The sequence below is a fragment of the Aythya marila genome (genome assembly GCF_965140915.1).
Source record: "Aythya marila genome assembly, chromosome: 1".
Taxonomy (NCBI): domain Eukaryota; kingdom Metazoa; phylum Chordata; class Aves; order Anseriformes; family Anatidae; genus Aythya; species Aythya marila.
Window position 1 is genome coordinate 163,138,178 of NC_139042.1, and position 27,606 is coordinate 163,165,783.

Genomic DNA, 27,606 nt, shown 5'->3' on the forward strand with positions numbered 1-27,606 from the left:
AGGAAGAGAAAGTATAGCTGGTAGTTGTACGAAAATATTCCAGTTATGTTTTAGCTGTAGAATAGGGGCATTTGGAATATATAGGTCAGAGTATGCCTTATATAACTAATTAATAATTGTAAGATGCCATGATAGTGCTTTGGTGGCACATAAAAAAGAACATTAGTCATAAAGTGCTATGAAAGAAAGCCATGATATTTATTTACTCCACTGCAAGGTAGAAGCATGGGTGGTAAGGCAAATAACAAAATATTAGTTGGTGATTTATGACAACTAAGTGGAAATTTTTTTTTAGCAAATAGAACAGAAAAAAATCTATTTCGGACTACATTTCAACCAAGACAAATGTCATTTGAAAACATAATGTCAGAATACATGTGTTTTCAAAGGATGTTTCAAATATCTTTATGGAAAGATATCCTTCCTTCTTAAACTTCCAGGACAAGCAAAACAGAGGCTTTCTTGTCACGCACTTCAGCTTGAGCGTCGATTCTGAAAAGAGAGAAATGCTCCCTCCTCACACCGTGATTCCAAAGTAAAAATGAAATCTAGGAGGCCTCGGTTTCAAAACTGTTTCCCAAAAGGCCCAATCAGCACCTTCTACAAATTAATGCTCTCCTTCAAGTTAATCTTATCACTTCCCACCCCCCATACTAAGAATCTACCAGGAGGTTATTCTGTTTAACACACTATATAAGTGAAACAGATATTATATTTAAAAAATCCGAAAGTTTTAAACCTAGTTCCAACCTCGAATTTATGCAGAACTACAGTCCTGCAATTATTACGTTTTCAAAGTTCAACTTTTCAGGAGAACCACTTTAAAAGTAGGAGAAAAAATCACGAATCAAAACTGGGCATTGATTAAGTAATAACCGGTTAAAAACAACCGCGCAATTGTCATCATGTTTCCAAGCAACACTTCTGAGCCTCAGATTAACACATCGCCACAAGTGACCCGCTCCTCCTCCTCCTGAGGGAGGACGCTGAAAAGAATAGCATGCTGTTTTCCTCCTTGTCTTTCTCAAGAGCCGCTTTTAGAGAAGACAAAAAAACCTCCCCCAGGCCATACTCTGCCCAGCGGAGCCTCACGCAGAGCCTCCCACAGCTTCCGGACCTTGCATTCCAAGGCTGTCCTTCGGACAGCTTTATTTTCTTGCACATAAAACATTACTGAATAAAAAAAAACTATATATAAAAATTGCTTTTCCTGTATCTGCCTGACAAAGCGGAACATGCAGGGTCCATTACAGTGGAAGAAAAAAAAATATATATATATATACAAATAAAAATATACATATATGTTCCGGAAAAACACAGAGTGGAGAGCCACAGCAAGGCAGAATCCGAATCCCCGAGGCGCGAACGGTGGGAGGCTCCTCCTTGCGGATACCAGCTTCTGGATGATTTCACTTGTTTATCTTCCTCCTCCAGTTTTAATCCTCTCTCTGAGCGCGTCCAAGACCGCGCCCACTGCCGTCAGGAAAGCGGTCAAGAGCCTTAAGTGAGTGCAGCTGCCAAGCCCCAACAGAAAGCAGTAGCAGCAAAGTATCTGGCCAAGGCAGCAAAAGGCCCAAAGCAGCCAAGGCAAGAAATGGCCCAAGAAGATGTAAGGATATCAGAAAAGAAAACTTGCAGATAAAACCAAGAGCACCTTTAACAGCTAGCCATGCTGTTGGAAGAAAAAGAAAAGAAAAGAAAAGAAAAGAAAAGAAAAGAAAAGAAAAGAAAAGAAAAGAAAAGAAAAGAAAAGATTTCAGTTTAAGCCCAGACAGGTGCATAACAATCCCCTATAGGAACTTATGCGGTGCAGGAAAGTACCCTTCAGTCTATTTTACTCGTGATCCTCCATTACCTCCACTGCATTTCCAATATCATGTACTTGAACAGCCCCCCCGACCTTTAGAAGCTAAACCTGTGAGATAGCATCCTGGTGAGGAACTTACAGATCTGCCAGTGTTGCCTGAAAGCTCTAGTAGCAATACATGGCAAGTGTAAAATTCAGAAAGAAAACAAAACAAAAAAAAGCAGGAAAGAAGAGGGGAAGGAAAAAAAAAAGCCAAGGGGAAGGACCCAGCGCAACCCGGAAGGCAGAGCGCCCCTTCCCGCCACGGGTTCGAAACTCGCGCGCTTCTCCCTGATTGGCCAGGCCCGGCCACGCCCCCTCCCGCCGCCGGGGGTCCGCGGGGCTTTTCCCCTCGGAAGCCGCGCGGTGCCCGGTGGGGCTGGGCTGGGTTTTGTCCTATGGCGTGTCCAGGGACGGAGCTTGGTGGTGGTCTTTTCGTGTCCCCCCCCCCCCCCCCCCAAACTTTATTGATTTTTAGCAATAATAGTAACTTGTTAGAGAATAAAATTGAAGGGACTTACAGAACAGAGCTGGTTCATTAAATATGGAGTTGCTGTTTAGGAGAACTCCCCCTAAATGCAAGTTTTCTGTTACATAAAATCTGTTTCCAAAGAAACAAGTGATCCCAGTACTTATACTTAGGTGTTCCTGCTCTTTTTAGGAAGATGTGGGTGGCTCTGAAAAGAGCCTTTGGGTTGTTTGTTGCTACGGTTTTACTTGGCCTTGGCCTTGTGACTGTCAGTCTTCTTGGGCAGCAGCACAGCCTGGATGTTGGGCAGCACCCCGCCCTGCGCGATGGTGACCTTGCCCAGCAGCTTGTTGAGCTCCTCGTCGTTGCGGATGGCCAGCTGCAGGTGGCGGGGGATGATGCGCGTCTTCTTGTTGTCGCGGGCCGCGTTGCCCGCCAGCTCCAGGATCTCGGCCGTCAGGTACTCCAGCACGGCCGCCAGGTACACCGGGGCGCCGGCGCCCACCCGCTCCGCGTAGTTGCCCTTGCGCAGCAGCCGGTGCACGCGGCCCACGGGGAACTGCAGCCCGGCCCGCGACGAGCGCGACTTGGCCTTGGCCCGCGCCTTCCCGCCCTGCTTCCCGCGCCCAGACATGTCTTCGGCTGAAGTTCGGAAATCGGCAAGGCCCGCAGAAGAGAGCAGGAAAGCGGCGAAATCCGGAGGAGTAAAGCAAAAGCTTCCACCCGGCCTTTTTATCCCTTCCTTCTGGGCTTCCGCGGCACTTGTGATTGGCGGAGGCTGCGATTGCAGAGTTGGCCAATGGGGGCACCGATGCGGCACAGGCCAATTGCGCGCCGGGAAAGGCTTTGACATCACCGAGCCGGAGCGTCCAATGGAAGAGAACAGCCCTGAGCCGCCTCATTTGCATACCGCCCCTATAAATAGAGGCGCCGCCGCTATTGTATTTACGTCGTTCCTGCGGTAGACAGGTAGTGACAGACCCCTGAAATGCCGGAACCAGCCAAGTCCGCTCCCGCGCCCAAGAAGGGCTCCAAGAAAGCCGTCACCAAGACCCAGAAGAAGGGTGACAAGAAGCGTAGAAAGACCAGGAAAGAGAGCTACTCGATCTACGTGTACAAGGTGCTGAAGCAGGTGCACCCCGACACGGGCATCTCGTCCAAGGCCATGGGCATCATGAACTCCTTTGTCAACGACATCTTCGAGCGCATCGCCGGCGAGGCGTCGCGCCTGGCGCACTACAACAAGCGCTCGACCATCACGTCGCGGGAGATCCAGACGGCCGTGCGGCTGCTGCTGCCCGGCGAGCTGGCCAAGCACGCCGTGTCCGAGGGCACCAAGGCGGTCACCAAGTACACCAGCTCCAAGTAGAGCGCCGCGGATCCTGTTTTTAACCCAAAGGCTCTTTTCAGAGCCACCCACCTTTTCAGTAAAAGAGTGGTTCACACTTGTTCGTTTCGGTGAGTTGCACTGGTATTTAGTATTAGCTTTGTCTTCCAGATTAGGATGTTCCGATTAATAGGGGGGAAAAAAATAATTCTTTGCTTGTGAGGAGAAAATGGGATTTTTAGTGGTGGATTTTTATATGACGTAAGTGGGCTCTTGCAAGGACAGATATATAAAGACTGAAAATCAAGTTCTAAGCGATTAAATATTCGTCTTGTCTTCTCATTAGGGCATTTATTTCAATCTTTGGATTTTGGTAGTCCTAGAGATACACACGGTTTTCTCTGTCCCTCCGGTATGAAATAAACCATTTCTAATAAAGTGCCGCCGTCCCCTTTAAGCATCAGCTGCTCTTCCCAGGCGACTTGGCCGAACGCCACCGAGCGGGTTGTTTACTTAGGGTACTCCATGGGGATTATGCCGCATATGCGCGACCTTCGGCAAGGCAACACTGTTTCATGGGGGTTACCGAGCCACACAGAGCTGAAGATACAAAGTACAGAGAGAAAAGTATCATTTTAACGAGCCTCGGGGATACCCCAAGTGCGTGGTGCAGATCGCTTTCCCGTCACTATAATAAAATGAAAGAAACGCTGGGGAAAAAAGGGGATCATCATCGCCTGAAATTAACAGGGAACGATAGAAGTAAACAGCAGGTCACGCCCGAGGAAAGTAACCAGGAGAGCGAGCGCGCTGTATCGAAGTGGGGGTCGCGCAGAATGCGTCGGGGGGGGCGTAACGCGGGGGCTGGGAACCGGGCTGTGCGGGACGGGGGCGGCGATGACCGCGCCTGGGTCAAACCGGCCGTGGGGTGAGGGGCGGCCGGGGCCGGGGCCGGGGCCGGGGCCGGGGGGGGATAGAGCCGGGGCCGCGCAAGGGGGGCTGCGGGCGGGGAGCGGCCGTTACCTCCCCCCGCAGCGCGGGATTTTCAAACGCCCGCCGCAGACCAATGGAATGTGCGCCATCCCGCCAGCCAATCACAGCGCGGACGGGTCTATAAATAGCGGGTCCTGCAGCCGCATTCTCCCAAGCCCCTCGTCCTTCAGTGCCGGGAGGCTGCTCCGGGGGAGATGGCGCGCACGAAGCAGACGGCGCGCAAGTCGACGGGCGGGAAGGCGCCCCGCAAGCAGCTGGCCACCAAGGCGGCCCGCAAGAGCGCGCCGGCCACGGGCGGCGTGAAGAAGCCGCACCGCTACCGGCCCGGCACGGTGGCGCTGCGCGAGATCCGCCGCTACCAGAAGTCGACGGAGCTGCTGATCCGCAAGCTGCCCTTCCAGCGGCTGGTGCGCGAGATCGCGCAGGACTTCAAGACCGACCTGCGCTTCCAGAGCTCGGCCGTGATGGCGCTGCAGGAGGCGAGCGAGGCCTACCTGGTGGGGCTCTTCGAGGACACCAACCTGTGCGCCATCCACGCCAAGCGCGTCACCATCATGCCCAAGGACATCCAGCTCGCCCGCCGCATCCGCGGGGAGCGTGCTTAAGTTTCCAACAAAAGGATCTTTGACTATCGAAAACCCAAAGGCTCTTTTAAGAGCCACCACATGGCCATTAAAAAGAGCTGTAAACTCTTCATGTTGCATAATAGAAGATGCGCTTTCCTGCATCTTTTGTAATTTTTCAGGGGCCAAAGCACATTTCTTACGAGGTAAGTGCCAAACAATGTAAGCTACGTTTTTTTTCGGGTTGAGGACATTAAACCAGTTTGGATTAATTCCTGCTGTGATTGTTACTCGACAAATCTCCATTAATGGGGAACGCTTCTTTTCATAGGTTTTGTCAGTCAAGTTGAGGTATTAATGAAAAAGTTCTTTTCGCGGGCTTTGTCAGGCTGAAAGTGAAACTAGTTGTTTTACTGTCTGCTCTTAAAAACAATCACGAATGCACTAATGCAACTCTATTTACAGTTCTGTTTTCTTTGATTAGTAACAATGAATTGTGAGGTTAGTATATTTTAAATACCCCTTCTTACACAGCAAATACTATTTTCTTCTTGTAGTACCACTAACAGTTAATCCGTAATAGCAAGTGTTTCCCTTTCCAAATGCTTTTTCTCTTTAAATCTTTTATTTCTGAAGTGAGAACGTTTTCTTTCCCGCCCTTTAATGGTGGGTGTTCTGTCAGCAATTTTCTCAGTTCTTTATCACTCTGCTCTGAACGTCTCTATCACGAGTGACATTGGTCTCCGGCCCTTCTCAGCACATAATTTTTCTGAGATAAGTGTAATGTTTCCCTGCAGAGCTGGGTGTAGGGCAGTGGGAACCTAGGGTTGGGCAACTTTGGAAAACATTGCCCCCTGTTTTGGGTAACTTTTCCAAATTTAACCTAAAACGTTTAGAAAAATGTCTGCTCTGAGATGCACTTGTGGCATCATTCATGATTCTGGCTCTGAATGCTTAGGGATGTGTATCTGGATCAATTTTCTCCCGGGAATGTTTAGGTTCCCCCAAAATCTTTGCTGCACCCAGTACACACTGTTTTTCCCATGGACTACTAGTGATTCATAACTTGATACTGTGTCCAGAATATCATTACATGCAGACTCTCAGCCACCTGTTGTATTCAGTGGCTCTTGTAGACCTTCCAGGAAAATGATATTTCTCCCTGACTGTTGCGCTCACCTGTACAAACTCTTGTCCTCCTACTCAATAGATTTGGACTTAGCACCTAAAAAGATATTTCCAGATCTTTTTCTGGATTTCCATGGTGTTTTATTTATTTTTCAATGCAGTAGGCCCTTTATGTAATTCAGGGAGCTTTCTGCTCCATTCCAGTAGGAAATCTAAGTCTCAGTTTTGCAATGCGACGCTTGAACGGATGTATCTGTAAGAGGCAGTTGGATTGAGTTCAATTCAGCTTTCTCTTAAGCGGATAAACAAGAAAACAGGGAGAATTGCTTAGAGGAAATAAATATTTTTTGAAGCCTTGTACTGTAAGATTCCCAGGCTCTTTTTATTTATTGCTAGCTTTTATTCTCAGGAAATATTCCTTTCTCTGTATCACGGACTTGGACTCTGCAGCAAAATCTGACCAATCAAATTCCATGATGCACCATTTTGTTTCCCTTGCTTTTTTCTTGCATTCAGCCATTTTCTATACTCACTCTTGGCGCACTAAAGCAGGGGGTGGGGGGGAAATGGATCTCAGAAGAGTGCTTTGGGAAGTAAGATAATCAGTGATTTTAATTGATTTCCCTCCCCCGCCCTTACTTTATGGCATAAGACTTGTCTATTTTGGAAATTTTTTCTTTTTTTTAGTAGATAATTGCTGATGTGAGTTTAGAAATTTTAGTGAAATGTAATTCATTTCCTGTTACTGCCTGTTATACCAAAAGAAGGGATCTATTTACCTGTCTGTCAAAATATATTTAGCATAAACTCAGTGATAAGATTAAACTGTAAACTAATGCCCATTTTTACTATGTACTGGGTATTGACCATCTTATGTAAGCCAGTATTGAAAATAGTTACATTTTGGTAGCAATTTGGGTGAAAATGCTGAATATTTTTACATGCTCATGAAATAAACTATTTTGAGAAGAAAAGGCGATGGGCCTTATGGATTTTAAGTTTTGTCAGTTTTCTTCTATTATTATTAAAAGACCATGGACTTTTAATAAATATAGTATTACTTTCTCTCCTATTGTGAGAGCTACCTGTATAAATGATAATAAATGCTAACACATGATCTGTTGAGAAGGAAGCAAAAGTGCAAGTGTTTGCAGGAAAGGTGAGCTCATTTGAACTGTGAATTGTAATGCTTGATCCTGAAGAAGTTTTGAGATAAACTATAGAAAGACAATCTGTCATAGCTTGTTCCAGAGGATGAGACTAGCAATGGATTTTGAATTCAGTTGGTTGCAGATGGTTGTAGTGGTGATATGGCAAGCCACAGTAGACTGACTAGCTTATGAAATAGGCTTTGCTCTTCCCTCCTTACATAATTTCTGCCTGGAATTCTATGAGTTTGCATATGATATTAAATCCTTTAACTATGACAGTAACCACAAAATAACAAATCATATCTGGATAGAAAAGAGGTTTCTTTCATAATATATGAATAAGAACTAGTAATGGGAATACTTATGTATTTTTGACCAGAGATATATTAGTTTAGGGATTTATAGAATTCTATCAAAACTCAAAACCTGAATACCGGTCTGATACATAATAAATCTGGTAAGAAGTTTGCCTTCAAGCACAGCAGCAACACAAAGCAACATAGATTTTGCTATAGATTTTTTTTTTTTTTTACTTTAGCATTTGCACAGTACTAAGTCACACACAGGTAACTTAATGCTGAAATTTCTTAAATTGAAGGGAACTTTTCTGTGAGTTTTTTAGGAGAGGGCTGGAGATAACAAATGCTGCCAGGTAGAAGCTGGCTGTGTGCAGAGGACTGGCTTGCAAACTGCTGCTGCTTTGCACTCTGTTGGTTAGCATGTAAAGTGCTTTTGCATGCGGCTTTAGTTGCTCAGTGAGATATGAGCCGGACTGTTTCTGGTTGCTCTTCCACCCACTGAGAGTGATCCACAACTTTTTATTGGCACAGTTTGGATTAAATCATTGCTTGGATGAATCAGTCCAATGGTTAAGATAAACCATAACCACTGAGATCCTGGTGAAATTAATCCTCATTTATCAGAAATGTATAGAAGAAGGACTGATCAAAATACCTTTCTCAAACCAAAATATATGAATCAGCTCTACCTCAGACATTTATTAGTTCAGAAAAAGATCTAAGCAGAAGCTTTCTCCATATGAAAAAATGAGATAAAGCTTTCATTTGCATTGACCATTGTAATGTAAAATCTATGTGGAGGTGGTATGGTTGTGTTCCTGCAAGCCAGTAGGGGAAGATAAAGCCTATCGTTCTCTTCACTTGCAAATCCCTCTTAAGGGCTTCCTCACATAAATGGGTCATTTATTTTTTTTGTTTCCAGTCTTCAGTAACTATGAAGAGTGAAGCTCTGCCAGCCAGGGCAGTTCTGCCTTGCTGCATCTTCCCTTCTCTCTTCTCTCTGGCTTTAAAGTTATGCTGTCTCTTCAGCTGAGCATAAGCATATTCAGTGTTGTAGATGTACAAATGTTGAGGTGCAGAGCAAACATTTGCTGTATTTCCATATTATTCATACATTAAACTCTAGGAAGTACTATTTCCCAGTTACTAGGAAGCTATAGTAAAATGAGAAGCTGTTACCGAAGGCATAATGACTAATAACAAAGAAAACCTACTAATGGAACACAGTACATAAATCAATACAGTAAAAAAAAAAACATTTGATCGGAGCAGCTGGAAGCTGAGAATTGTAAGCTTAATGTGATAATTTGGCTTTGAAAACTAATTTCTTCTAACTACCAAGTAGTTCTATTAGTGTTTTGAAACTATATGAAAAATAGACACTGCCCTGGAAGTTCTGTACACAGTTCGAGTACTGTGTTCAGTTTTGGGCCCCTTGCTACAAGAAGGACATTGAGGTGCTTGAGCGGGTGCAGAGAAGGGCGACGAAGCTGGTGAGGGGCCTGGAGAACAAGTCCTACGAGGAGCGGCTGAGGGAGCTGGGCTTGTTCAGCCTGGAGAAGAGGAGGCTCAGGGGCGACCTTATCGCTCTCTATGGGTACCTCAAAGAAGGCTGTAGCGAGGTGGGGGTTGGTCTGTTCTCCCACGTGCCTGGTGACAGGACGAGGGGGAATGGGCTTAAGTTGAGCCAGGGGAGTTTTAGGTTAGATGTTAGGAAGAACTTCTTCACTGAAAGGGTTGTGAGGCACTGGAACAGGCTGCCCAGGGAAGTGGTGGAGTCACCATCCCTGGAAGTCTTTAAAAGACGTTTAGATGTGGAGCTTAGGGATATGGTTTAGTGGGGACTGTTAGCGTTAGGTCAGAGGTTGGACTCGATGACCTTGGGGTCTCTTCCAACCTAGAAAATTCTGTGATTCTGTGATTCTAAAATTAGGTCTAACAAGCATTTCTGTGCTTTTCAAAAGGTTAGGACAATATACCACAGTGTAAATACAAATAACTGTGCTTGTAAGCAGTCCCCTTTAGAACCCTCTTGGTAATGTGAAAGTTAAAAGATGAGACATTTTTTGCCTCTTTAATCTCATTTATCCTGGCACAGCTGTTTTTCCAAGGACCACACTGGCAGAGTCCTTAAGCAACCCTCTTTCAGTGTGAGAGAAAACTCTTGACTTCCATGCAGGAATGTCCTGGGTGATGGTGCAGGGCTAGGATGGAGCAGCACTTGTACATGGGGTGCACTTCACCATTCAGCAGCTACTGAGCTTTGGAACCGTATGTTTTCTTGGGGAAAAGCAGTGGCCTTCCAAACTCCTGTGAGTACTGACACAACATTAATAGCTGAAATAAGATGTGAAAGAATTCACATTTTCTCAGAGATGTGAAAAAAATACATATTCCAAGAACTCTGAAAATAGCGTGCGTGTTAGCACCAGATTGAGCAGAAAAGAAGCTATAAGCACAGTAGTCAATTGCACCAATAGAGTAGATAATCAAGATACCAAAATATCTGCTTGTAGCTTCTCTGGGACATCCAGGCTGCTAGAACAAAGCACAGCATAAAACAAGGGATGGACTACAAAGCAATTGGGAGATAACAGGAAGATAACAATCTGTCTCAGAGCAATAAGGCTTTCAGCTGTTGGTCAGTGAGTAAATTTTAACATTGACAGAGGTGTTATATGGCAGAAAGAGGAAAGAACAGAACCTCGGGTAGCTTCTCAGCTGCACAAGAAGTGCACTCAGACACCAGCCCTGCTGCAGTGAGCGCAAGACCTGCCCCTCCTGGGACCCATTGAGGGCACATTGCTAGCATTCCTGGTCCTGCCTGTCCCTGCAAGCAAACCTGCCCTGCCCACTTGGAAACTTGCTTGGTGTTTGGAGTGCCTGTGTGTTTTAGGGTGTGTGAGTGAGATCACTTCTTTTAAAATAAGATTACCTTCCCTTCTTTCTATGTTCTTGCACTGTGTTTTGCAACAACACAGTGTTGGGTGCTTTTCCTTCTTTTTTTTTTTTTTTTTTTTTTTTTTTCTCATTTCATAACATTGTTTAAAAATTAATAACAGATGTAGAACTATCCATCACTTTTCAGTGACAGTATATGGCTTCAGCTACAGAACTGTCTTGGAGACTTGTATACCCACGAATTGTGTCAAGTTGCTAGCATGGAAATGGAGGGTATTAAGAATGTGTCTGTCTTGGCCTGATCACCCCATGTTTATACATCAGCAATGATGGTACCGTGCTGTGCTAAGTCCTCTGTGCTAAACACACTGATGCACATGTAGAGATGAAGTACAGTCAAAATATTCACAAAGCTGTTCAAGTCTGCTCTATATCCTTTTCAACTGCTTCTTTACACTTATCCTGATCCATCACTCTACATCTCTAAAGACCTTTCTGACATTTCTTTGTATACCTGCCCTATTATGAATATTTGAGATGGTTACAGACATCTTCGTGCTGTACCTCCACTTTTGCATGTTGTCCCAAGCACACTGATCCAGCAAAGCTATTAAAAATTCGGGCCTGCACTAGCTTCAACCTGTGAGGCTACTAAGGAAGTAATTGTTCCAGAGGGCATGAGAGAGAATTTTCAGTTTTCAGATTTTAAACAAAAAATGTATTCCCAAGGTGTGCTACCACAGGGATGCAGAGTATAAGACATAGTATAAGAAGTGTGATGGAATAGAGAAGGATTTTTTCAGTGCAACAGCCTTTCAGGAAGGGTCACTAATCAGATGCAAGCCTTTCAGTGCATGTCAGACACATGCAATAAGCCAAGTGATGTACCTTTTTAGAATGAACTCAGAATACTGATACTCTGTGAGAAGATAAGATCCACAGTGTACCTGTGCCATGTTTGGTGTTAAAATCATTGTTACATGAAGATTAGAGGAATTCTGAGCAAAGAACAATGCTATCCACAAATTGAGTTAGTTATGTAGTGTCTGAAATGTTTAAGAAAGCTTTTTTTCTTTTTCCCTTCCCGTTATCAATATATGCTGCTTGTTGAAATGCTATTTTCCTTCATTGTGCGAGTTTTTATCTATCCATCAGTTCTTCTGAGAGGGACACAGAATTTTTGTTCTGTTTATAATGAAAAGCCACATTTCCAGAAAATAAATGATGCTCATTTACCTGTATTTGGACCCTTCCAGTTTCAGGAGAGAAAAGTCTAAGAGAGTTGATGATACAGGTACCAAAGAAAATGATTGGGATATCAGTGTTTTATTCTCTGAGGGTACTTTGATAATCTCTATGTAGGACAATACAGTACAGAAATTTCAGTAGATAAAGTACCACCCCAACTCTGCAAGGAACAACTGATGTTTTTAATAGCCTGCATTACTGTCAGGCCAGATCTTGCTGTTTCACTGGTTATTTAGGCAGATGAGTGCAGTTTGTGATGTCCTAGCTGCAAAGCAAGTGCAGCCTTCATAGAAATAAAATGAACAGCCAGCTAATGCGAAGTAGTCAATACTGATTACATGCTGTAAGGACATGAGACACATATTATACATTTTTAGATATCTGTAATATATGTAGATATTCTGGAATATTTATTCTTTGCACAAACAGAAGGTTCTTAAGGCTACAAAATTTCTGAGGCTGTATGACCCTGGAAAAAAAATGGCATTGAGGCCACAAAAGAGAAATTTGAGAATACATTGCATTTTGAGGCCTACAGCACTTACATTTGCTGATACTTTGTATTCTAAAGACACACACGTACACCTTTTCTTTCTCTTTTGTTCTTTTTCTCTCTCTCATTTCTTTTTCTTTCTCTCTTTCTTATATTCTTATTTATATTATTTATTCCTATATTATTTTCTTATATTCTTTATTCTTTCTTATATTCTTTTAAAGTGTATTATAAATAACATTTAATGGATACTAAAAGTAACTGGTAAAGTACAGGTAAAGTGGACCTCACCCAGCTTCCCCGAGACCCTCATAGAGCTCCTCTAGGTGTTTGTTGTTGCAGAGGAGATCATTTTGCATCCTGTCTCCTCCCTGGAATAAGTTTCCATAATTGCTTCATGTATCCATCACTCCTATAGACATCTTCATAGAGTGTTCTGACATGGGTTGTTCAGTTGCTGTTGGTTTTTCTTGGTAAATATAAGAGGCTTATGCAGTGCATTACTGTCTGACCTGATGCTGACTCCAATGTGTGAAAGAATCTATCCCTTCATGTTAAGATTCATCATTTTATACATGGGAATCAAATAGAAAGCTGACTGGTGGTGTGTCTAAGATGACAAATAAGCTGGAAAGCCAGCAGGATCTTTTATCAAGAAAATAATTTCAAAAGGTTTATGACATTTCCCTGAAAGCTGTAGCCACAATTCTTAGTCAGACATTTATCTAAATGATAGCATTGATTACATTAATGGATTTACACAATTTCAGAAAAGGCATCTGAAGAATCTTGAACCACATTTTGTCTGGTGAAACAAGAAATGGAAAAAGAAATAAAAGCTAACAACAAAGGTATAAAAAACAACAAAACCAAACAGGAACAAAAGCACAACAGTGTTTTTTGTCTCTGTGTTTAGAAAAGGTAAAAGAGAATGAGAGATTTTTTTTCTTCTTTCTCGCTTTTGGCACCTGTGCTGAGTTCACTTTTCTGGGAATGCAGGAGGAGTGGGAATGGGAAAGAAACAGATAAATTTGTTAGCACAGAAATGTGGAACCTATTATGATTAATAAATAAGAAAGGTTCAGGATTGTGTTGTGGTTTTCACTGAACATTTCCCATTTTCCAAATAATAATACTAGATGGTGATCATTAAAGAAGTCTCAAAATATGAAGACTGAATGCCAATAATAAGGAAAAATAGATGACACAAGAACAAAAAACACAGAAAACATTTTGTATTGTTCACACTTTTTGAAAACATATTTATTTCATTATTGCTCTTTAAATCACAAAAATATTTACTAGCGCTGTAGTAAAAATTTTTGAAAATCTGTGCTGCTAAAAACAAAAAAGAAAACCCCAGCTACACCCAAAATGCTTCCCTTGCCCCGCACAAATTTTATCTCAGTGGAAATTAGATGAATGTTTTCTGTGTCAGGAAGTAAAGTGTACTAGTATGTATAAATCTACCCTAACCCATAAAAGTAAAATTTGAACAGAGTCCTCTTGTTAACCATTGAAAAAATAAGTTGCTTTACTGTTTTAATTGACATATATTTAACAAGAAGATAAACCAAGGATTAGAGCAACACTATTATAAATACTCTGTTTTCCCTTAAATATTAAAGAGCTGAGCAAGCACGGGTATGTGCGTGTGTGCGCTGGAGAAAAAACCTAAGGCGTTCTCGTCCACATGAAGGAAATGCTATGGAACATTCTAAAAGGAAAAAGCTATTTCATGAGGGTTAAGCAGTTCCGTCCCACCAAACGCGGCACTCAATGACAGGAAGAAGCTGGAAGTCGGATAGGGAAAGGCGGGCAGAGATTATTTCGGTCTGTCTGAGAAAGGCCTGCAGCAACCGGGCACGGATTTCTGTGTTTCGAAAGTATCGCCCGGGGCAGCCAACGCAGAACAGAACCGGGGGAGGCAGGCGGGGGATGGGGGCGGGGCGGCGGCGCCGCGCAGGGCCCGGGATTGGCCGGATTTTGCCGCAGACCCCCGGGCAGGGACGGGCCGCGCCGGGAAGCCCCGGGGCTGCTGCGGACACGACCCCGCGCGGGGGCACGGCCGGGACCGGGAGGGACCGAGCCCGGCGGGAGCCCGAGCGGGGGCAGCGCACGGGGAGCGCCGAGCGCGGAGAGCGCCGGGCGGGAGCCCCCGAGCGGGCGAGGCCGCGGCTGAGGGCGAGGCCCGGGGCGGGCGGAAAGCGGCCGAACGCGCGGCTCGGCTGCCGGCCCGCGGGAGGGGAAGGGAGCGGAGGGGAGGGGAGAGGAAGGGAAGGGGAGCCAGGGCGGAGCCTGCGGGGCTGCCCCGCCCCCTCGGCGCCCGCCGCAGTTCTCAACCAGGTCGGACCCCGCCACTTAAACTGCGCCTCGGCGGGGCTGGCGGCGCGCAGTGTGGTCTGCGGGCGGTGCGAGCATGTCCGGCAGAGGCAAGGGCGGGAAGGGGCTCGGCAAGGGGGGCGCCAAGCGGCACCGCAAGGTGCTGCGCGACAACATCCAGGGCATCACCAAGCCGGCCATCCGGCGCCTGGCGCGGCGCGGCGGCGTCAAGCGCATCTCGGGGCTCATCTACGAGGAGACGCGCGGCGTGCTCAAGGTCTTCCTGGAGAACGTGATCCGCGACGCCGTCACCTACACCGAGCACGCCAAGCGCAAGACGGTCACGGCCATGGACGTGGTCTACGCCCTCAAGCGCCAGGGACGCACCCTCTACGGCTTCGGCGGCTAAACTCCCTTCTGAGACCGTGCACTGTTAAACACAAAGGCTCTTTTCAGAGCCACCCACAAAACTCACCACGAGAGCTGTTAATTACTAAAAAGTAGAAGTTACATAGTTAAGTATTTCAAGATACACGTAGTTAATACCTAGGTCCATAAACACCTAGGTTCATAATTTCTTTCAATTACTTTTAATCAGCATTTACAAGGAAATTGGGGGGGAGGGGGAAATCTGAAAAATAACCAAAGGTATCCTTTTCAGTTTATTTGCAATTACAGCTCTTTGTAAGAAATTTTGGGGGGCTCTTAAAAGAGCCTTTGGGTTAGATTAAACTGATTTACTTGGAGCTGGTGTACTTGGTGACCGCCTTGGTGCCCTCGGACACGGCGTGCTTGGCCAGCTCGCCGGGCAGCAGCAGCCGCACGGCCGTCTGGATCTCCCGCGACGTGATGGTCGAGCGCTTGTTGTAGTGCGCCAGGCGCGATGCCTCGCCGGCGATGCGCTCAAAGATGTCATTGACGAAGGAGTTCATGATACTCATGGCTTTAGATGAGATGCCCGTGTCGGGGTGCACCTGCTTCAGCACTTTGTACACGTAGATCGAGTAGCTCTCCTTTCGTGCTCTCTTTCTTTTTTTGTCGCCCTTCTTCTGGGTCTTGGTGACGGCTTTCTTCGAGCCTTTCTTAGGCGCTGGAGCTGATTTCGCCGGCTCAGGCATCTCTCAAACTTTCTTTCGGAGCTCTTCACCGGACCTCAACAACACCGAAAATGGCGCCTGCTCGCCTATTTATAAGGACGTTATGCAAATTAGAGGATTGTAATCACTCCATTCTTATTGGTGCAAAAGAAAGCAACGTAGTTAGTGGCACTTCCGATCTGTTGCCATCATACCTTTTACGATGTGTACAAATAATAGATTTCCCGTTACGTTGATGTCAGTAGTTTTAAATCAAAAATTTGAAAATGTAGCGAAATATGTACTGCGATTTTACTAACGAAATGTAATATTGGAACTCAATGCGCACATCGTGCACGCTATAACATTTGAACTGTACGTGTTTTCTGGGACTGTTTGTAAACATATTACTTATGTTTGTAAAGAACTATTATTTTTTGAATGTTATAAGCATAGTGACTTGCCCTAAATGAAGGCAGTAATTAGCAGCTCTCGTGGTGAGTTTTGTGGGTGGCTCTGAAAAGAGCCTTTGTGTTTAACAGTGCACGGTCTCAGAAGGGAGCTTAGCCGCCGAAGCCGTAGAGGGTGCGTCCCTGGCGCTTGAGGGCGTAGACCACGTCCATGGCCGTGACCGTCTTGCGCTTGGCGTGCTCGGTGTAGGTGACGGCGTCGCGGATCACGTTCTCCAGGAAGACCTTGAGCACGCCGCGCGTCTCCTCGTAGATGAGCCCCGAGATGCGCTTGACGCCGCCGCGCCGCGCCAGGCGCCGGATGGCCGGCTTGGTGATGCCCTGGATGTTGTCGCGCAGCACCTTGCGGTGCCGCTTGGCGCCCCCCTTGCCGAGCCCCTTCCCGCCCTTGCCTCTGCCGGACATGCTCGCACCGCCCGCAGACCACACTGCGCGCCGCCAGCCCCGCCGAGGCGCAGTTTAAGTGGCGGGGTCCGACCTGGTTGAGAACTGCGGCGGGCGCCGAGGGGGCGGGGCAGCCCCGCAGGCTCCGCCCTGGCTCCCCTTCCCTTCCTCTCCCCTCCCCTCCGCTCCCTTTCCCTCCCGCGGGCCGGCAGCCGAGCCGCGCGTTCGGCCGCTTTCCGCCCGCCCCGGGCCTCGCCCTCAGCCGCGGCCTCGCCCGCTCGGGGGCTCCCGCCCTGCGCTCCCCGCGCTCGGCGCTCCCCGCGCGCTGCCCCCGCTCGGGCTCCCGCCGGGCTCGGTCCCTCCCGGTCCCGGCCGTGCCCCCGCGCGGGGTCGTGTCCGCAGCAGCCCCGGGGCTCCCCGGCGCGGCCCGTCCCTGCCCGGGGGTCTGCGGCAAAATCCGGCCAATCCCGGGCCCTGCGCGGCGCCGCCGCCCCGCCCCGCCGCCCGTTCCCGCTTCCGCTCGCTGGGGGCCCAGCGGGGGCCATTTCCGCGGCCGCGCTCCCTTTGTTCGGTGCGAGCGCGGCCGTTCCGCGCCTTGTTCGCCTTCTCGGGGGCTCCACTCCTGGCAGCCGCTCCCCTCGTCTGCTCAGCTCCGCAGTTCGGGCCGCGAGTGTTCGGCGCTTTCGTGCCCGCATCCGCAGCTCGGTGAGGGGATCGGGGAGCGAGGCGCTCTGCGACGCTCGTTGTGGGGCTCGGGTGGGAAATGCGCGACCCTGAGCCTCCTACGGCGCAAATCGGCTACTCGGTCGCGCAGGAGGGCCCTCGTCTCTACCCCCATCTGCTTTCCTCCTCCCCGCCATCCCCCAAGCTGCCCCTGGAACGGGGAATTGCTCGCTAATGCGTGGCTGGAGACTACAAACGAAAGAACGTTATAAACATTACCAGAGCATGTCTGAATGACCACTGAAAAAGGAAAAAAAAAAAAAAAAAAAAAAAAGAACGACAACCAAGTATATTTCCTTCAACTGACATGGCCAAAAAGTTTGTTGCTTCACATCTCTGCTAATGGACTTGTCACATATGCTTCTGAGAATATGTCAGGCTGTATTCAAAAGTAGATGAATTAGTCAAGATTTAAGAGCCTACATATTAAAATGTATCTTTAAATGTCATTTTACACTAAATAAAACCTATGATAGTGACACTTGCCCTTTGCTTATACTATTAGCATGTTGTGCACATCCAACTTCTCTACCTCATTTTAAGTGAATTCCTTTTAAATTTGTACAGATATTTATATAATTTAATTTCTGAACATAATTTACATCACGTGGGCCGCATCTCCATTGTATTTCTTGGCAGAATATATTAAATTAGAGGGACAATATGATAAAGATTTTCAATTTTTAATTTACAGGTATCCAAGAAAGCACAAGTCTTTTCTATGATTATAACTAGTACTATAATCTGAATTTATTTACAATAAGTTTGAATTGAAATGAAAATGGAAGAATTACCTACCAAATGCATACAACCTGATCTGGTAGAAGCAGCGTTCATTTTGTCGTCTTGTGACTGAACAGAAAGAACTCAAGTTATTCACACAGCAGCTGGAAGGCATGTCAGTGGTGGACCTGCCAAGCTGGTATCAACTATTACCATTTGGCTGCATGGTGTCTGCTTTGTTCTTTATACCTAAAGTTCTGTGTCTAGACATGTTTCCTGAAGCAGTGGAGTGTCAAAACATTTAAAACCATCGCCAGAATACTTACCAAATCATAAAAGAATTACAGAAAATATTTTCTTCTTTTAGAGTTATAATTTCTTCATAACTCCTAGTGCATGGTGAGTATTCTTGTGTCACTTTCTCCTCCAGCAGTCTAAGCACTGAAACACCAGAAAAATAGCCTTCCAAAGTGTTCTGGCAGAACAGTGGTACAGAGGCTGAGACCAGTAGCTTACAGATTGATTACTGCAACCCACTTTCCCCAAGGTGTGGAGCATATTTAAAATACTTTGATATCATACTTCCTGGGTAGCTGCCTTGTCTGTAGTGACCACAGACAGGTGTTTCCCATGTGTTTCTCTTAGTTATATTCCCAGCTCTGTCATGGACCAGCAGCTTTTCTTATACAAAAAACACTTGATGCAGAAAGAAAATTGTTGCTCAGTAGTTTCTAACGAAGTTGCTTTTACTGTGGCTTGGAGACATTAACTGTTAGGTGGATCAAACATCATCCTAAGTTAAAAAAAAATAAAAAAAAATCAGCACAAGTGAACTATATATTACTTCAAAATTACCCTTGATTTTCTTGAAAGCTTAAGTGGCAATTTATGTCTGTGTCTGTATCTATTACACCTGGAATAATGCAAATTAAAGAGATGTGGGATTTTTATTTTTTAGCATGCCTCTATTCTTAACGTTGAAAATAAAGGTGAAAAATTATGCACAAATCTTTAATTTTGCTTTTAAACTATGCAATTCTAAGGCTTGATATATAGACTGGCATTACAGAGTTACTGATGAATCTAATTAACCTACATTGTTGGGGGGAATTATTTTTTTTTCCCTCTTCTTTTTCTTTATCCAGCATAATTTGCCTGAAAGCCACTGGTCTTTAACTACTGAAGGCTGGCCAGAACTCTTACGTGATAACTCATTTTACCTCAGAATTATCTGACTTACAGGATGCGTAGCTTTGGAGCCTCAGTGTGTTGGCAGCACTGGAATCACAACTAGTACAACCACTAGTAACTAAGAACAAAAATAGGGAATGCTTAGAAGTGGACATAAGTATTACAGAGGATAAAATTACAGATTTGAGAAGAGATTTGAGAGAAATAGGCAGTGCTTGGAATGAGATTGTAGAGAAAAATAGTGAATTGCTGGTCAGACAAAAAGAATTCTGTGAGCTATGCTGGATGTATCCCTGCATGCAGCAAAGGGCAGGGGTCCTCTCCCGTGGTTCCAACTGATTGCCATGTCCAGGATTTTGTTCGTGATCTGATCCCACACCAGGGTACAGATGCCTCCAACCCCTGTGCTTTTTATGGCATTGCAATGCTTTAATCTAGCTATTGCAATCCTCAAAACACACAAACACACAAAGAACTCTGTTCTGGAGATTCAATATAAAAGAAATATGCATGTTAGAACACATTTTTTATATCATTACAGAACAGAACCATTAAGCACAGATACTGCTACCATGTCAGACCACTTTTCTGCCTCACTTCCATTCTGTCTCTCTGCACCAATTATCCGCAATATCCTACTTCAGATATGAGAGCCCTCCCCCCAAAGAGTATTTCTGCTACAGCTGAGGTGTGTGTGGGGGGTGTGTTTACCTTGAATAGGTGGTATTTTTCTTCCTCTACAGCTCTGCTCCTCCTCCTCAGGGGATCGAGGGGACAGACCCATTGCACAGGTGAGAGCAATGGCCTCACTGCACTCACGGGCAGCTTCTAGGAACACCCTCACAAGAGGAACCCACCACTTTCTAATAACCCACATCAGAGAATCCAAAGTGCTTTAGCGCTGTGTTCTTGGGTGACATCTGTGCCAGAAAATTATAGGATTTATTCACGTAATGCTGCCCACTTTTAACTGATGTAACAGAGGAATAGCAACGCACTGTGAGGGAACTTAAAAAGACTTTCACATCTGAAAATCCTGCTTAAAACAGGAACGTGTCAGTGCTGGTTTCTTCTGAATGAAAAGATGCTACAGTTGGTGATTTAATGCCTGAGTCTGACTAGTTGAGGGTCCAGATCAAAATAAGCTATATCCCCTAAGGCATTCCCAATTCAATACCTATATAACAAAGTACAGCCACAGTTAAACTTTTTTTTTTTTTTTAAAAAAAAAAAAAAAAGAGACCACGGGCCTCCTAAGGAAACCTTTACTCATTGTTAGCTGTAGTTATGTGGAGTCAGGTCATTCACTTATGTACCATGCTGTTTTTCCCACCTTTTAGCTACCTCTTGCCCCCCTTCATTTCACAGCATAAGAGCATAACATGCCATTTAGAGGGTCAATAAAGTCGAACAAATTGAATAAAACAAGCACTTACAAGAAAAAAAAAAAAAGCATCTAGTATAAAACTGTGTATATATTCAGCTTTTCTTTGTTGAAAAGGATGATTCATAGTTGAAGTATCTCAGGTCTTATGTAGGAACCTAAAATTTCAAGACACTGTTACAGAGCATAGATTTAACTGTGAAAACAAAGGCAGCATGAAAGAAACACTTGACACTAAAAGCACTATCACAAAGAAAGCAACTCAACTCTTTTCCGACTACGTGGGTGGCTCTGAAAAGAGCCTTTGGGTTATATTATGCTTTAAAAAAAAAACTAAGCTGTTTCGTTGATTGAACTTATTTGCTCTTTGCCTTGTGGCTTTCAGTCTTCTTGGGCAGCAGCACGGCCTGGATGTTGGGCAGCACCCCGCCCTGCGCGATGGTGACCTTGCCCAGCAGCTTGTTGAGCTCCTCGTCGTTGCGGATGGCCAGCTGCAGGTGGCGGGGGATGATGCGCGTCTTCTTGTTGTCGCGGGCCGCGTTGCCCGCCAGCTCCAGGATCTCGGCCGTCAGGTACTCCAGCACGGCCGCCATGTAGACAGGCGCTCCAGCCCCGACTCGCTCGGCATAGTTACCTTTCCGCAGCAGCCGGTGCACGCGGCCCACGGGGAACTGCAGCCCAGCCCGCGACGAACGGGACTTGGCCTTAGCCCTGACTTTACCTCCCTGCTTCCCACGGCCAGACATCGCTCTGCTGTTAGCACACAGAACCACAGACCACGAACACCACGAAAAGAACGCCGAGTAAGTCTTCCCAGCACCCGCGCCCTTCGCTTTTATACCTTCCCTGGGCGGGATTAGCCCCGGTGATTGGCTGGTGCCGGGCACGGTGCGAGGAGCCAATGCGAGAGCGGATCGCGCCGCCACCAATAGACACAGAGGAACGGCCGCGAAACCGGGCCCAATCGCGTGGCACGAGTCAGAGCCACTGTATTTGCATAGTAGTCCTATAAAAGCGGGGCGCCGAGGCCATCTTAGCTGCTGTTCCTGTTCAGCACGAAGGAGAAGCGCTGTTAAAATGCCTGAACCAGCCAAGTCTGCGCCGGCGCCCAAGAAGGGCTCCAAGAAAGCCGTCACCAAGACCCAGAAGAAGGGCGACAAGAAGCGCAAGAAGAGCCGCAAGGAGAGCTACTCGATCTACGTGTACAAGGTGCTGAAGCAGGTGCACCCCGACACGGGCATCTCGTCCAAGGCCATGGGCATCATGAACTCCTTCGTGAACGACATCTTCGAGCGCATCGCCGGCGAGGCGTCGCGCCTGGCGCACTACAATAAGCGCTCGACCATCACGTCGCGGGAGATCCAGACGGCCGTGCGGCTGCTGCTGCCCGGCGAGCTGGCCAAGCACGCCGTGTCCGAGGGCACCAAGGCGGTCACCAAGTACACCAGCTCCAAGTAGAGTGATCTGTAGAAGATCCTGCTTTTAACCCAAAGGCTCTTTTAAGAGCCACCCACCTTTTCCCTGAAAGAGCTTTAACACAGCATGTCACACTGTTTAATAGACTTGAAAAGTAACTTAATAGACAAGCAAAGCGAAGAAATACTGCTTTTGTACATCCAATTTATAAGAGTTTGCACTGATTAACAAGATTAATTTCTGGAATCATTGGTCAATATCTTTTACCTTTAAGCTTTTAAAAATGTTGACATCATCACGTCAGAATAAATCTTTTTCCAATAATGCAAGCAGTACTGTTAAGTGATTTTCATTTAATGAAGCACACCAGTCGATCACAAATAGAAATTAACAGGTGTCCTAAAACTTTCATTAGCACATCCTCTTGGCCGGTGGGAGGTATATAAAAAAGCCTTTTTTTTTTTTTTGGTGTATAGTAGTTTTATGATTATTTCGGGGATATTTATTTTCTTTCTTTTTGAGAGAGCATTTAGCTCTGCAGACCAAGAAAAGAATACAGACTGGAGGCGGGACGGAGGCTTTCGGAGGATGAGCTTCCCGGGGACAAGCTCGTGGAGCTGGCGCCGGCCGCGCTCCGTATGCCGGCAGCAGCGCGGGCTTTTCGAATTCTCCCGGATGACCAATCAGCGGCCGCGGCTCCCCCCATCAGCCAATCAGAAGAGGCCAGAGGCTGAGCCCCACAGCCGCGGAGAGCTCGGCTCCGCTCTGCCCGGGCTGCGGCTCCAGGTCCCCTGGCGCGGGTCGGGGCAGCGACCGACAGAGCCGCCGCGCTCGGGCTGCGGGGAGGACAGGTGGCAACGCTGCCCGCCTCCCGCTCCGGCAGCTCCCGCTCTAGAAGCGGTGCTGTGAGGTCAGGCAGAAATTAGGAGGCGCCCTGCCGACCGGAAAGCTCATTGCCAAGGACGCGGGAGAGCCGTACCGACGGGGTCCCTAAAAGGTGCGTCTGGAGCTGCGGTTAGGAACCGCGCTGTGCTGGTTAAAGCACTGAGCTGGTTAAAGCACTGAGAGAAACCTGCACGCCCCACAGCGATACCCGCCCTAACCGGTCCCTTTAACAAAGGCACCCCCTTGCGGTGCTCAAAAAAGCCAGCCTGCGAAAAGCTTTTTCCAAGGATCGCAAACTTTATTTTTCCCAAGTCTCTACGGCCGGAAGCTCGGCGTCCCGTCCTTCCCACAGCCGAACGCCCCGTCCCACACGGATAGCAGCGTGTGGTCAGCACGGCTGCGGGCGCGGAGCACGGTGACCGAGTGTATCAGCTCTTTTTCGGACAGTAGTGGGTGGCTCTTAAAAGAGCCGTTGGGTTTAAGTATTTCCACTTCAATACTTCACTTTTTGGGCGCTGCCTTCTTTGCCTTGGCTGCTTTGGGCTTGGCCGCCTTGGGCTTGGCAGCTTTGGGCTTCACCGCCTTTGCCTTGGCCGGGCTCTTCGCTGCCGCCGCCTTTTTGGGCTTGGCAGCCTTGGTCGCCTTCTTGGGGCTCTTGGCTGCTTTCTTGGTGGCAGCGGCCGCCGGCTTCTTGGCTTTCTTGGGGCTCTTCTTCACCGCCGCCTTCTTGGGCTTCTTGGCGGCGCTGGCGGGCTTCTTGGCCGCCGGCTTCTTGGGCTTGGCCGCGGCCGCCCGCTTCTTGGGCGCCTTCTCCTTCACCTCGCCGGGCTTCTTGCTGAGGCGGAAGGAGCCGGAGGCGCCGGTGCCCTTGGTCTGCACCAGGGTGCCCTTGCCGACGAGGCTCTTGAGCCCCAGCTTGATGCGGCTGTTGTTCTTCTCCACGTCGTAGCCGCCGGCGGCCAGCGCCTTCTTGAGCGCGGCGAGGGAGAGCCCCTTGCGCTCCTTGGAGGCGGCCACGGCCTTGGTGATCAGCTCGGTGACGCTGGGGCCCGCGGGCTTGCGCGCCTTGGAGCCGCCCGCCGCCTTCTTCGGCTTCTTGCCGGCGGCCTTGGCGGCGGGGGCCGCGACAGCGGGCGCTGCGGCGGGAGCGGTCTCCGACATCGCTGCCGAGACTTCTTCCTAATCAAAAGAAAGTAATTGGGCTACAGTAACCCCGATGCCTGAATTTATAGCGAAGCGGTGATCTGTGATTGGTGCTTTGCAGAGCCCGCCTAACTGTTAGCCAGGAAGAGCTTTTCGTCCTCCGAGTCTGTGTTTCTTCGGAGTTATAAATTCATATTTTTTGGAAAATGCCTGCCGCGAAACCACCCCAGTTTCTTCGGGGAGTAAAGAGAAGAGTGTGAAGTTTCATTCTGGGGAGTTTCTCGCTGTAGACACCCACGATGAGAGAAAAAAGATGCGTTTAACCTCCCGTCGTGCAGCTAGGGAGACCCCGGGGAAGGCGAACTTTTGTTTTTCCTTCTAAATTAAAATAAAACTCGTAGCTAAAAAACTTCCCCCATAATGCTGGGGTGTTCTTTAGGGGCTTTTCTCCAGATTAGAACAGGTACCGAGGGGGCAGCTTCAATACTTTTGTCATAAATTGATTTCAAAGAGAAGGAAGTAACACAATTTCATGGCTGAGCTTTGAATATGGATAAAGAATCGGCTCCCTTAACCACATCTTAAACTATTAAGGATACTGTATTTCCACAGAATTTCATGTTTGAGGAAAATAAGAGACCTTCAGACGAATATATATACTTCTTAAAACTGTCTGGAACTTGTCATGGCTCGATATCTTTTGTGGTGTGCTGTAAATGAATGGCAGGATTCTGATTTTTTTATTTTATTTTATTTTATTTTATTTTATTTTATTTTATTTTATTTTATTTTATTTTATTTTATTTTATTTTATTATTTTTTTATTTTTAATTGGGTCGGAAAACAGTTTGTGTTTATAAAAACGAAGCTGTTAATGTCTTGTTAACACAAATAAATTCCGGATAAACTGATAGCTTAACGTCTCATTTACAATACTGTATATTACTATTCTTTAAAACTTGCAGCAGTAAACATATTTGCAGGGTAAAAAAGTCAAACATGTATAGATACACAAATAAGTATCACACAATTCTTAAACATTAATGGAGCAAGCTGAAGCATCATTTATCCGCAAATAAATACAATAAAATGGAATTCTGGCCTCTCTGAACAGAATGAATCAGACTCCATTTTACTTACTGATGTTTGCATATGGACTTTTTTTTTTTTTTTTATAGGATTCATAAAACCTAACACTCTTCTTTAAAGAAGAAGTGTTAAAGAGTCTTTAAAGTTTTTTACAAATCCTCATAATATTTAAATAATTTCCTGATAATCCTCATGAATAAGAATCTGCTTTGATTTTCATTTAATTATAAAATCTTGCAAAGTGACAGCAGAAATTAAATCTCTCTCTCTCTTTAAATACTTTTAGTATTTTTAAGGAGTACTACGTATTGTTATCAGTATTTTTGGGTTTAATCAGAAGACAGTAGCCTTGATTGGCTTCAAATTAGAATGCAAACAAACATTTACTCCTTCACTGAGAAGATCAAATTAAGACGAAACCTAGCGTTTTGCCCCATATTTGCAGGAATACCTGCCATGCAAAACATCAGTGTGCTATTTCAGCAGAGAAGCATTTCTTCCAGCACTTATACATTTGAGACTCTAGAAGACAAGTAAAATGCTAGAAAAGGCCCTGATATTTAGTTTTTTTGATCAAATGTTGAAGATATCATTACATTTTTCTTAAAAGTATGTAGTTTTGGTTGAAATGATGTTAGGGAGAAATGAGATACATTAGAGTAGCTAGAGTGAAAACAATGAACTGCCACCTTCCCTTTTCTTATTCTGATTTGGTTCTATATTTGATAGCTGTGTCTGCATTTATGCCAGCTAATAAATACATTGAAAGTGAGAAGGAGACGGAGGTAAACGCAGAGGAAAGGAAAAATTAAGCTTTTCTGTACCCTACTGTAAAAGCCAGATTGAATGGCACCCTGAATTTGGCTGTGAAATCTGCCATGCTTTTCTTGTGAACGTGATGTCATTCACAGAGAAGCAACCAGAGCACATCCACAGAAACCACAGCTTTTGGGATCTCAGGCTGGTAATCTAAATGAATAATAGGAATGATATTCATGGAGGCAAGAAAGGTCGTTGCTAGTAGTAAGATGAAGGCATTGTGCTAATTTTCAAGATTGGTTGGACGGAGATGTCCATGCAGCAGAATCAGGCTGTAAGTGACACAAAAGGGCTGTCAGGCATTCAGATCTGCTTAATGTAACGCACACGTCTGGGAACAAGGCTGGAGGATGTGTAATGTACCTTACTCTGCAGCTCGGACGATTTAAGGCTAGATCTCTACAAGTCAGGCTCAGTATAGGCAAACTGGCCAGGACGCTGGGAGCAGCTGGGGCCGGGCAGCCCCAGACACGGGTCTTGCTCCAGGTCCATCCCTCACCTACGCACCTTGGAGCATGCGTCCCTCCAAGCTCGCTCTTTGCAAATGTGTCCTCAGAGCACCAGCAGATGATTTCCTCCCTCTGCCCTTAAATGGGCTGTAGGTTAGGGATGGAGATAGGAGGCGGAGAGAGGCGGTAGGGCAGTTCTGAGGTTTGCTCCCTAAACAGCGGCTCTGGCCGGGCTCCCCCCACGCATGATGTCGGCAGGTCGGGATGGCAGAGCCTGCCCCGAGCCAAGACCTCAGGGAAAAAGATCGCCTCGGCTTTGGTAAGGGAAGATGGTGAAGAAGGTCCCGGTTTGAGGATTGCAAGGAGAAGAATTTTGGACTTCTCCCGGTTTTAGTTCTAGATGAGTCCGTGTTATTTTATTTATTTATTTTTTAATAGTTCTCTCCTCCTGTTGCTGACTCTTTGGAGTTGCACTTATCGAATTCTTTGCTGTTCCCTGGTTGTCTGAGGCATGTGAACTCTTGGCAGTTGGCCTCCAGCATTAAGTGTCAGCATCCTTTATACTTTATCCTGTTCCTCAACCATCAAACCTGCCCTGTTCTGCCCAAAGCCTTATCCCTGGCCTACTGCTGGGAGATGAGTATTTTCTTCATCTTACCAGTTATTTCTGCACAAGTTTTAAAGGGTGGGGCTCTAGAAATATGAGGTGGCGTGACAAAGTTAGTTTTTATTTTTTACTATTATTTTTTTTTACAGTTTTATTTCCCTCCCCTGCATGTAGACGTGAAATTTTCCAGTTAATCAGATAAAAACAACTTGTCGGTAGCTCTGACAAGTTTGCTTTTCTGGTTGGCTTTTCTGGATATAGTTGTTAAACGCAACACTGAACCAAAACAACAGTTCTCAGATTTTAGAGACTAATCAAAATCTACTTCAAAAATAGCATGGTTATTGCCCCAGATGTTTTACAGATGAGAGAGAAAGATAAATAAAATAATCATCTCAGCACTTAACTTAGCAAATCAATGAGTATGGAACAGAAAACAGTTTTTCAACCTCACAGAGAAATTTCTTACTGCCAAGCAATATTACTTGAAGCAGAAGTTTTTGAGTG

The 27,606-nt window shown here is 46.2% G+C and overlaps 9 protein-coding genes across 9 annotated transcripts in view; 4 read left to right on the forward strand and 5 right to left on the reverse strand.

Annotated features, from left to right (window-relative positions):
- Nucleotides 1–2,346: 2,346 nt before the first annotated feature.
- LOC309873788 (histone H2A-IV) lies at nt 2,347–3,040 on the reverse strand. The gene has a single exon (XM_082751521.1). The coding sequence runs from the start codon at nt 2,947–2,949 to the stop codon at nt 2,560–2,562; it is 390 nt and encodes a 129-aa protein (XP_082607647.1). The 5' UTR covers nt 2,950–3,040; the 3' UTR covers nt 2,347–2,559.
- A 238-nt stretch (nt 3,041–3,278) lies between these two features.
- Nucleotides 3,279–3,763, forward strand: LOC309873804 (histone H2B 8). The gene has a single exon (XM_082751553.1). It carries the CDS (start codon nt 3,304–3,306, stop codon nt 3,682–3,684), a length of 381 nt encoding a protein of 126 aa, XP_082607679.1. The 5' UTR covers nt 3,279–3,303; the 3' UTR covers nt 3,685–3,763.
- A 925-nt stretch (nt 3,764–4,688) lies between these two features.
- Nucleotides 4,689–21,091, forward strand: LOC309886037 (histone H3.2). Its single transcript, XM_082776575.1, has 2 exons — nt 4,689–5,404; nt 21,077–21,091. Exon 1 carries the CDS (start codon nt 4,830–4,832, stop codon nt 5,238–5,240), a length of 411 nt encoding a protein of 136 aa, XP_082632701.1. The 5' UTR covers nt 4,689–4,829; the 3' UTR covers nt 5,241–5,404; nt 21,077–21,091.
- LOC309885272 (histone H4) lies at nt 14,836–15,260 on the forward strand. The gene has a single exon (XM_082775034.1). It carries the CDS (start codon nt 14,838–14,840, stop codon nt 15,147–15,149), a length of 312 nt encoding a protein of 103 aa, XP_082631160.1. The 5' UTR covers nt 14,836–14,837; the 3' UTR covers nt 15,150–15,260.
- LOC309884636 (histone H2B 7) lies at nt 15,352–15,966 on the reverse strand. Its single transcript, XM_082773753.1, has one exon. The coding sequence runs from the start codon at nt 15,856–15,858 to the stop codon at nt 15,478–15,480; it is 381 nt and encodes a 126-aa protein (XP_082629879.1). The 5' UTR covers nt 15,859–15,966; the 3' UTR covers nt 15,352–15,477.
- On the reverse strand, nt 16,023–16,693 carry LOC309885911 (histone H4). Its single transcript, XM_082776328.1, has one exon. The coding sequence runs from the start codon at nt 16,689–16,691 to the stop codon at nt 16,380–16,382; it is 312 nt and encodes a 103-aa protein (XP_082632454.1). The 5' UTR covers nt 16,692–16,693; the 3' UTR covers nt 16,023–16,379.
- LOC309886054 (histone H2A.J) lies at nt 19,547–21,528 on the reverse strand. The gene has a single exon (XM_082776592.1). The coding sequence runs from the start codon at nt 21,435–21,437 to the stop codon at nt 21,048–21,050; it is 390 nt and encodes a 129-aa protein (XP_082632718.1). The 5' UTR covers nt 21,438–21,528; the 3' UTR covers nt 19,547–21,047.
- Nucleotides 21,529–21,685: 157 nt separating this feature from the next.
- Nucleotides 21,686–27,606, forward strand: part of LOC309886030 (histone H2B 1/2/3/4/6-like) — a 52,151-nt gene continuing 46,230 nt past the window's right edge. Inside the window, exon 1 of the mRNA XM_082776560.1 lies at nt 21,686–22,145. Within this exon, the coding sequence (XP_082632686.1) occupies nt 21,769–22,145 (377 nt within the window). The 5' untranslated portion in view covers nt 21,686–21,768. The remainder of the gene's footprint in view (nt 22,146–27,606) is intronic.
- Nucleotides 23,270–24,154, reverse strand: LOC309874439 (histone H1.01-like). The gene has a single exon (XM_082752606.1). It carries the CDS (start codon nt 24,151–24,153, stop codon nt 23,494–23,496), a length of 660 nt encoding a protein of 219 aa, XP_082608732.1. The 5' UTR covers nt 24,154; the 3' UTR covers nt 23,270–23,493.

Bases quoted from the DNA above. Each gene is read 5' to 3' on its own strand.
- LOC309886037 (XM_082776575.1), top strand. From the start codon at position 4,830: ATGGCGCGCACGAAGCAGACGGCGCGCAAGTCGACGGGCGGGAAGGCG.
- LOC309885272 (XM_082775034.1), top strand. From the start codon at position 14,838: ATGTCCGGCAGAGGCAAGGGCGGGAAGGGGCTCGGCAAGGGGGGCGCC.
- LOC309886054 (XM_082776592.1), bottom strand. From the start codon at position 21,437: ATGTCTGGCCGTGGGAAGCAGGGAGGTAAAGTCAGGGCTAAGGCCAAG.
- LOC309873804 (XM_082751553.1), top strand. From the start codon at position 3,304: ATGCCGGAACCAGCCAAGTCCGCTCCCGCGCCCAAGAAGGGCTCCAAG.
- LOC309884636 (XM_082773753.1), bottom strand. From the start codon at position 15,858: ATGCCTGAGCCGGCGAAATCAGCTCCAGCGCCTAAGAAAGGCTCGAAG.
- LOC309885911 (XM_082776328.1), bottom strand. From the start codon at position 16,691: ATGTCCGGCAGAGGCAAGGGCGGGAAGGGGCTCGGCAAGGGGGGCGCC.
- LOC309874439 (XM_082752606.1), bottom strand. From the start codon at position 24,153: ATGTCGGAGACCGCTCCCGCCGCAGCGCCCGCTGTCGCGGCCCCCGCC.
- LOC309873788 (XM_082751521.1), bottom strand. From the start codon at position 2,949: ATGTCTGGGCGCGGGAAGCAGGGCGGGAAGGCGCGGGCCAAGGCCAAG.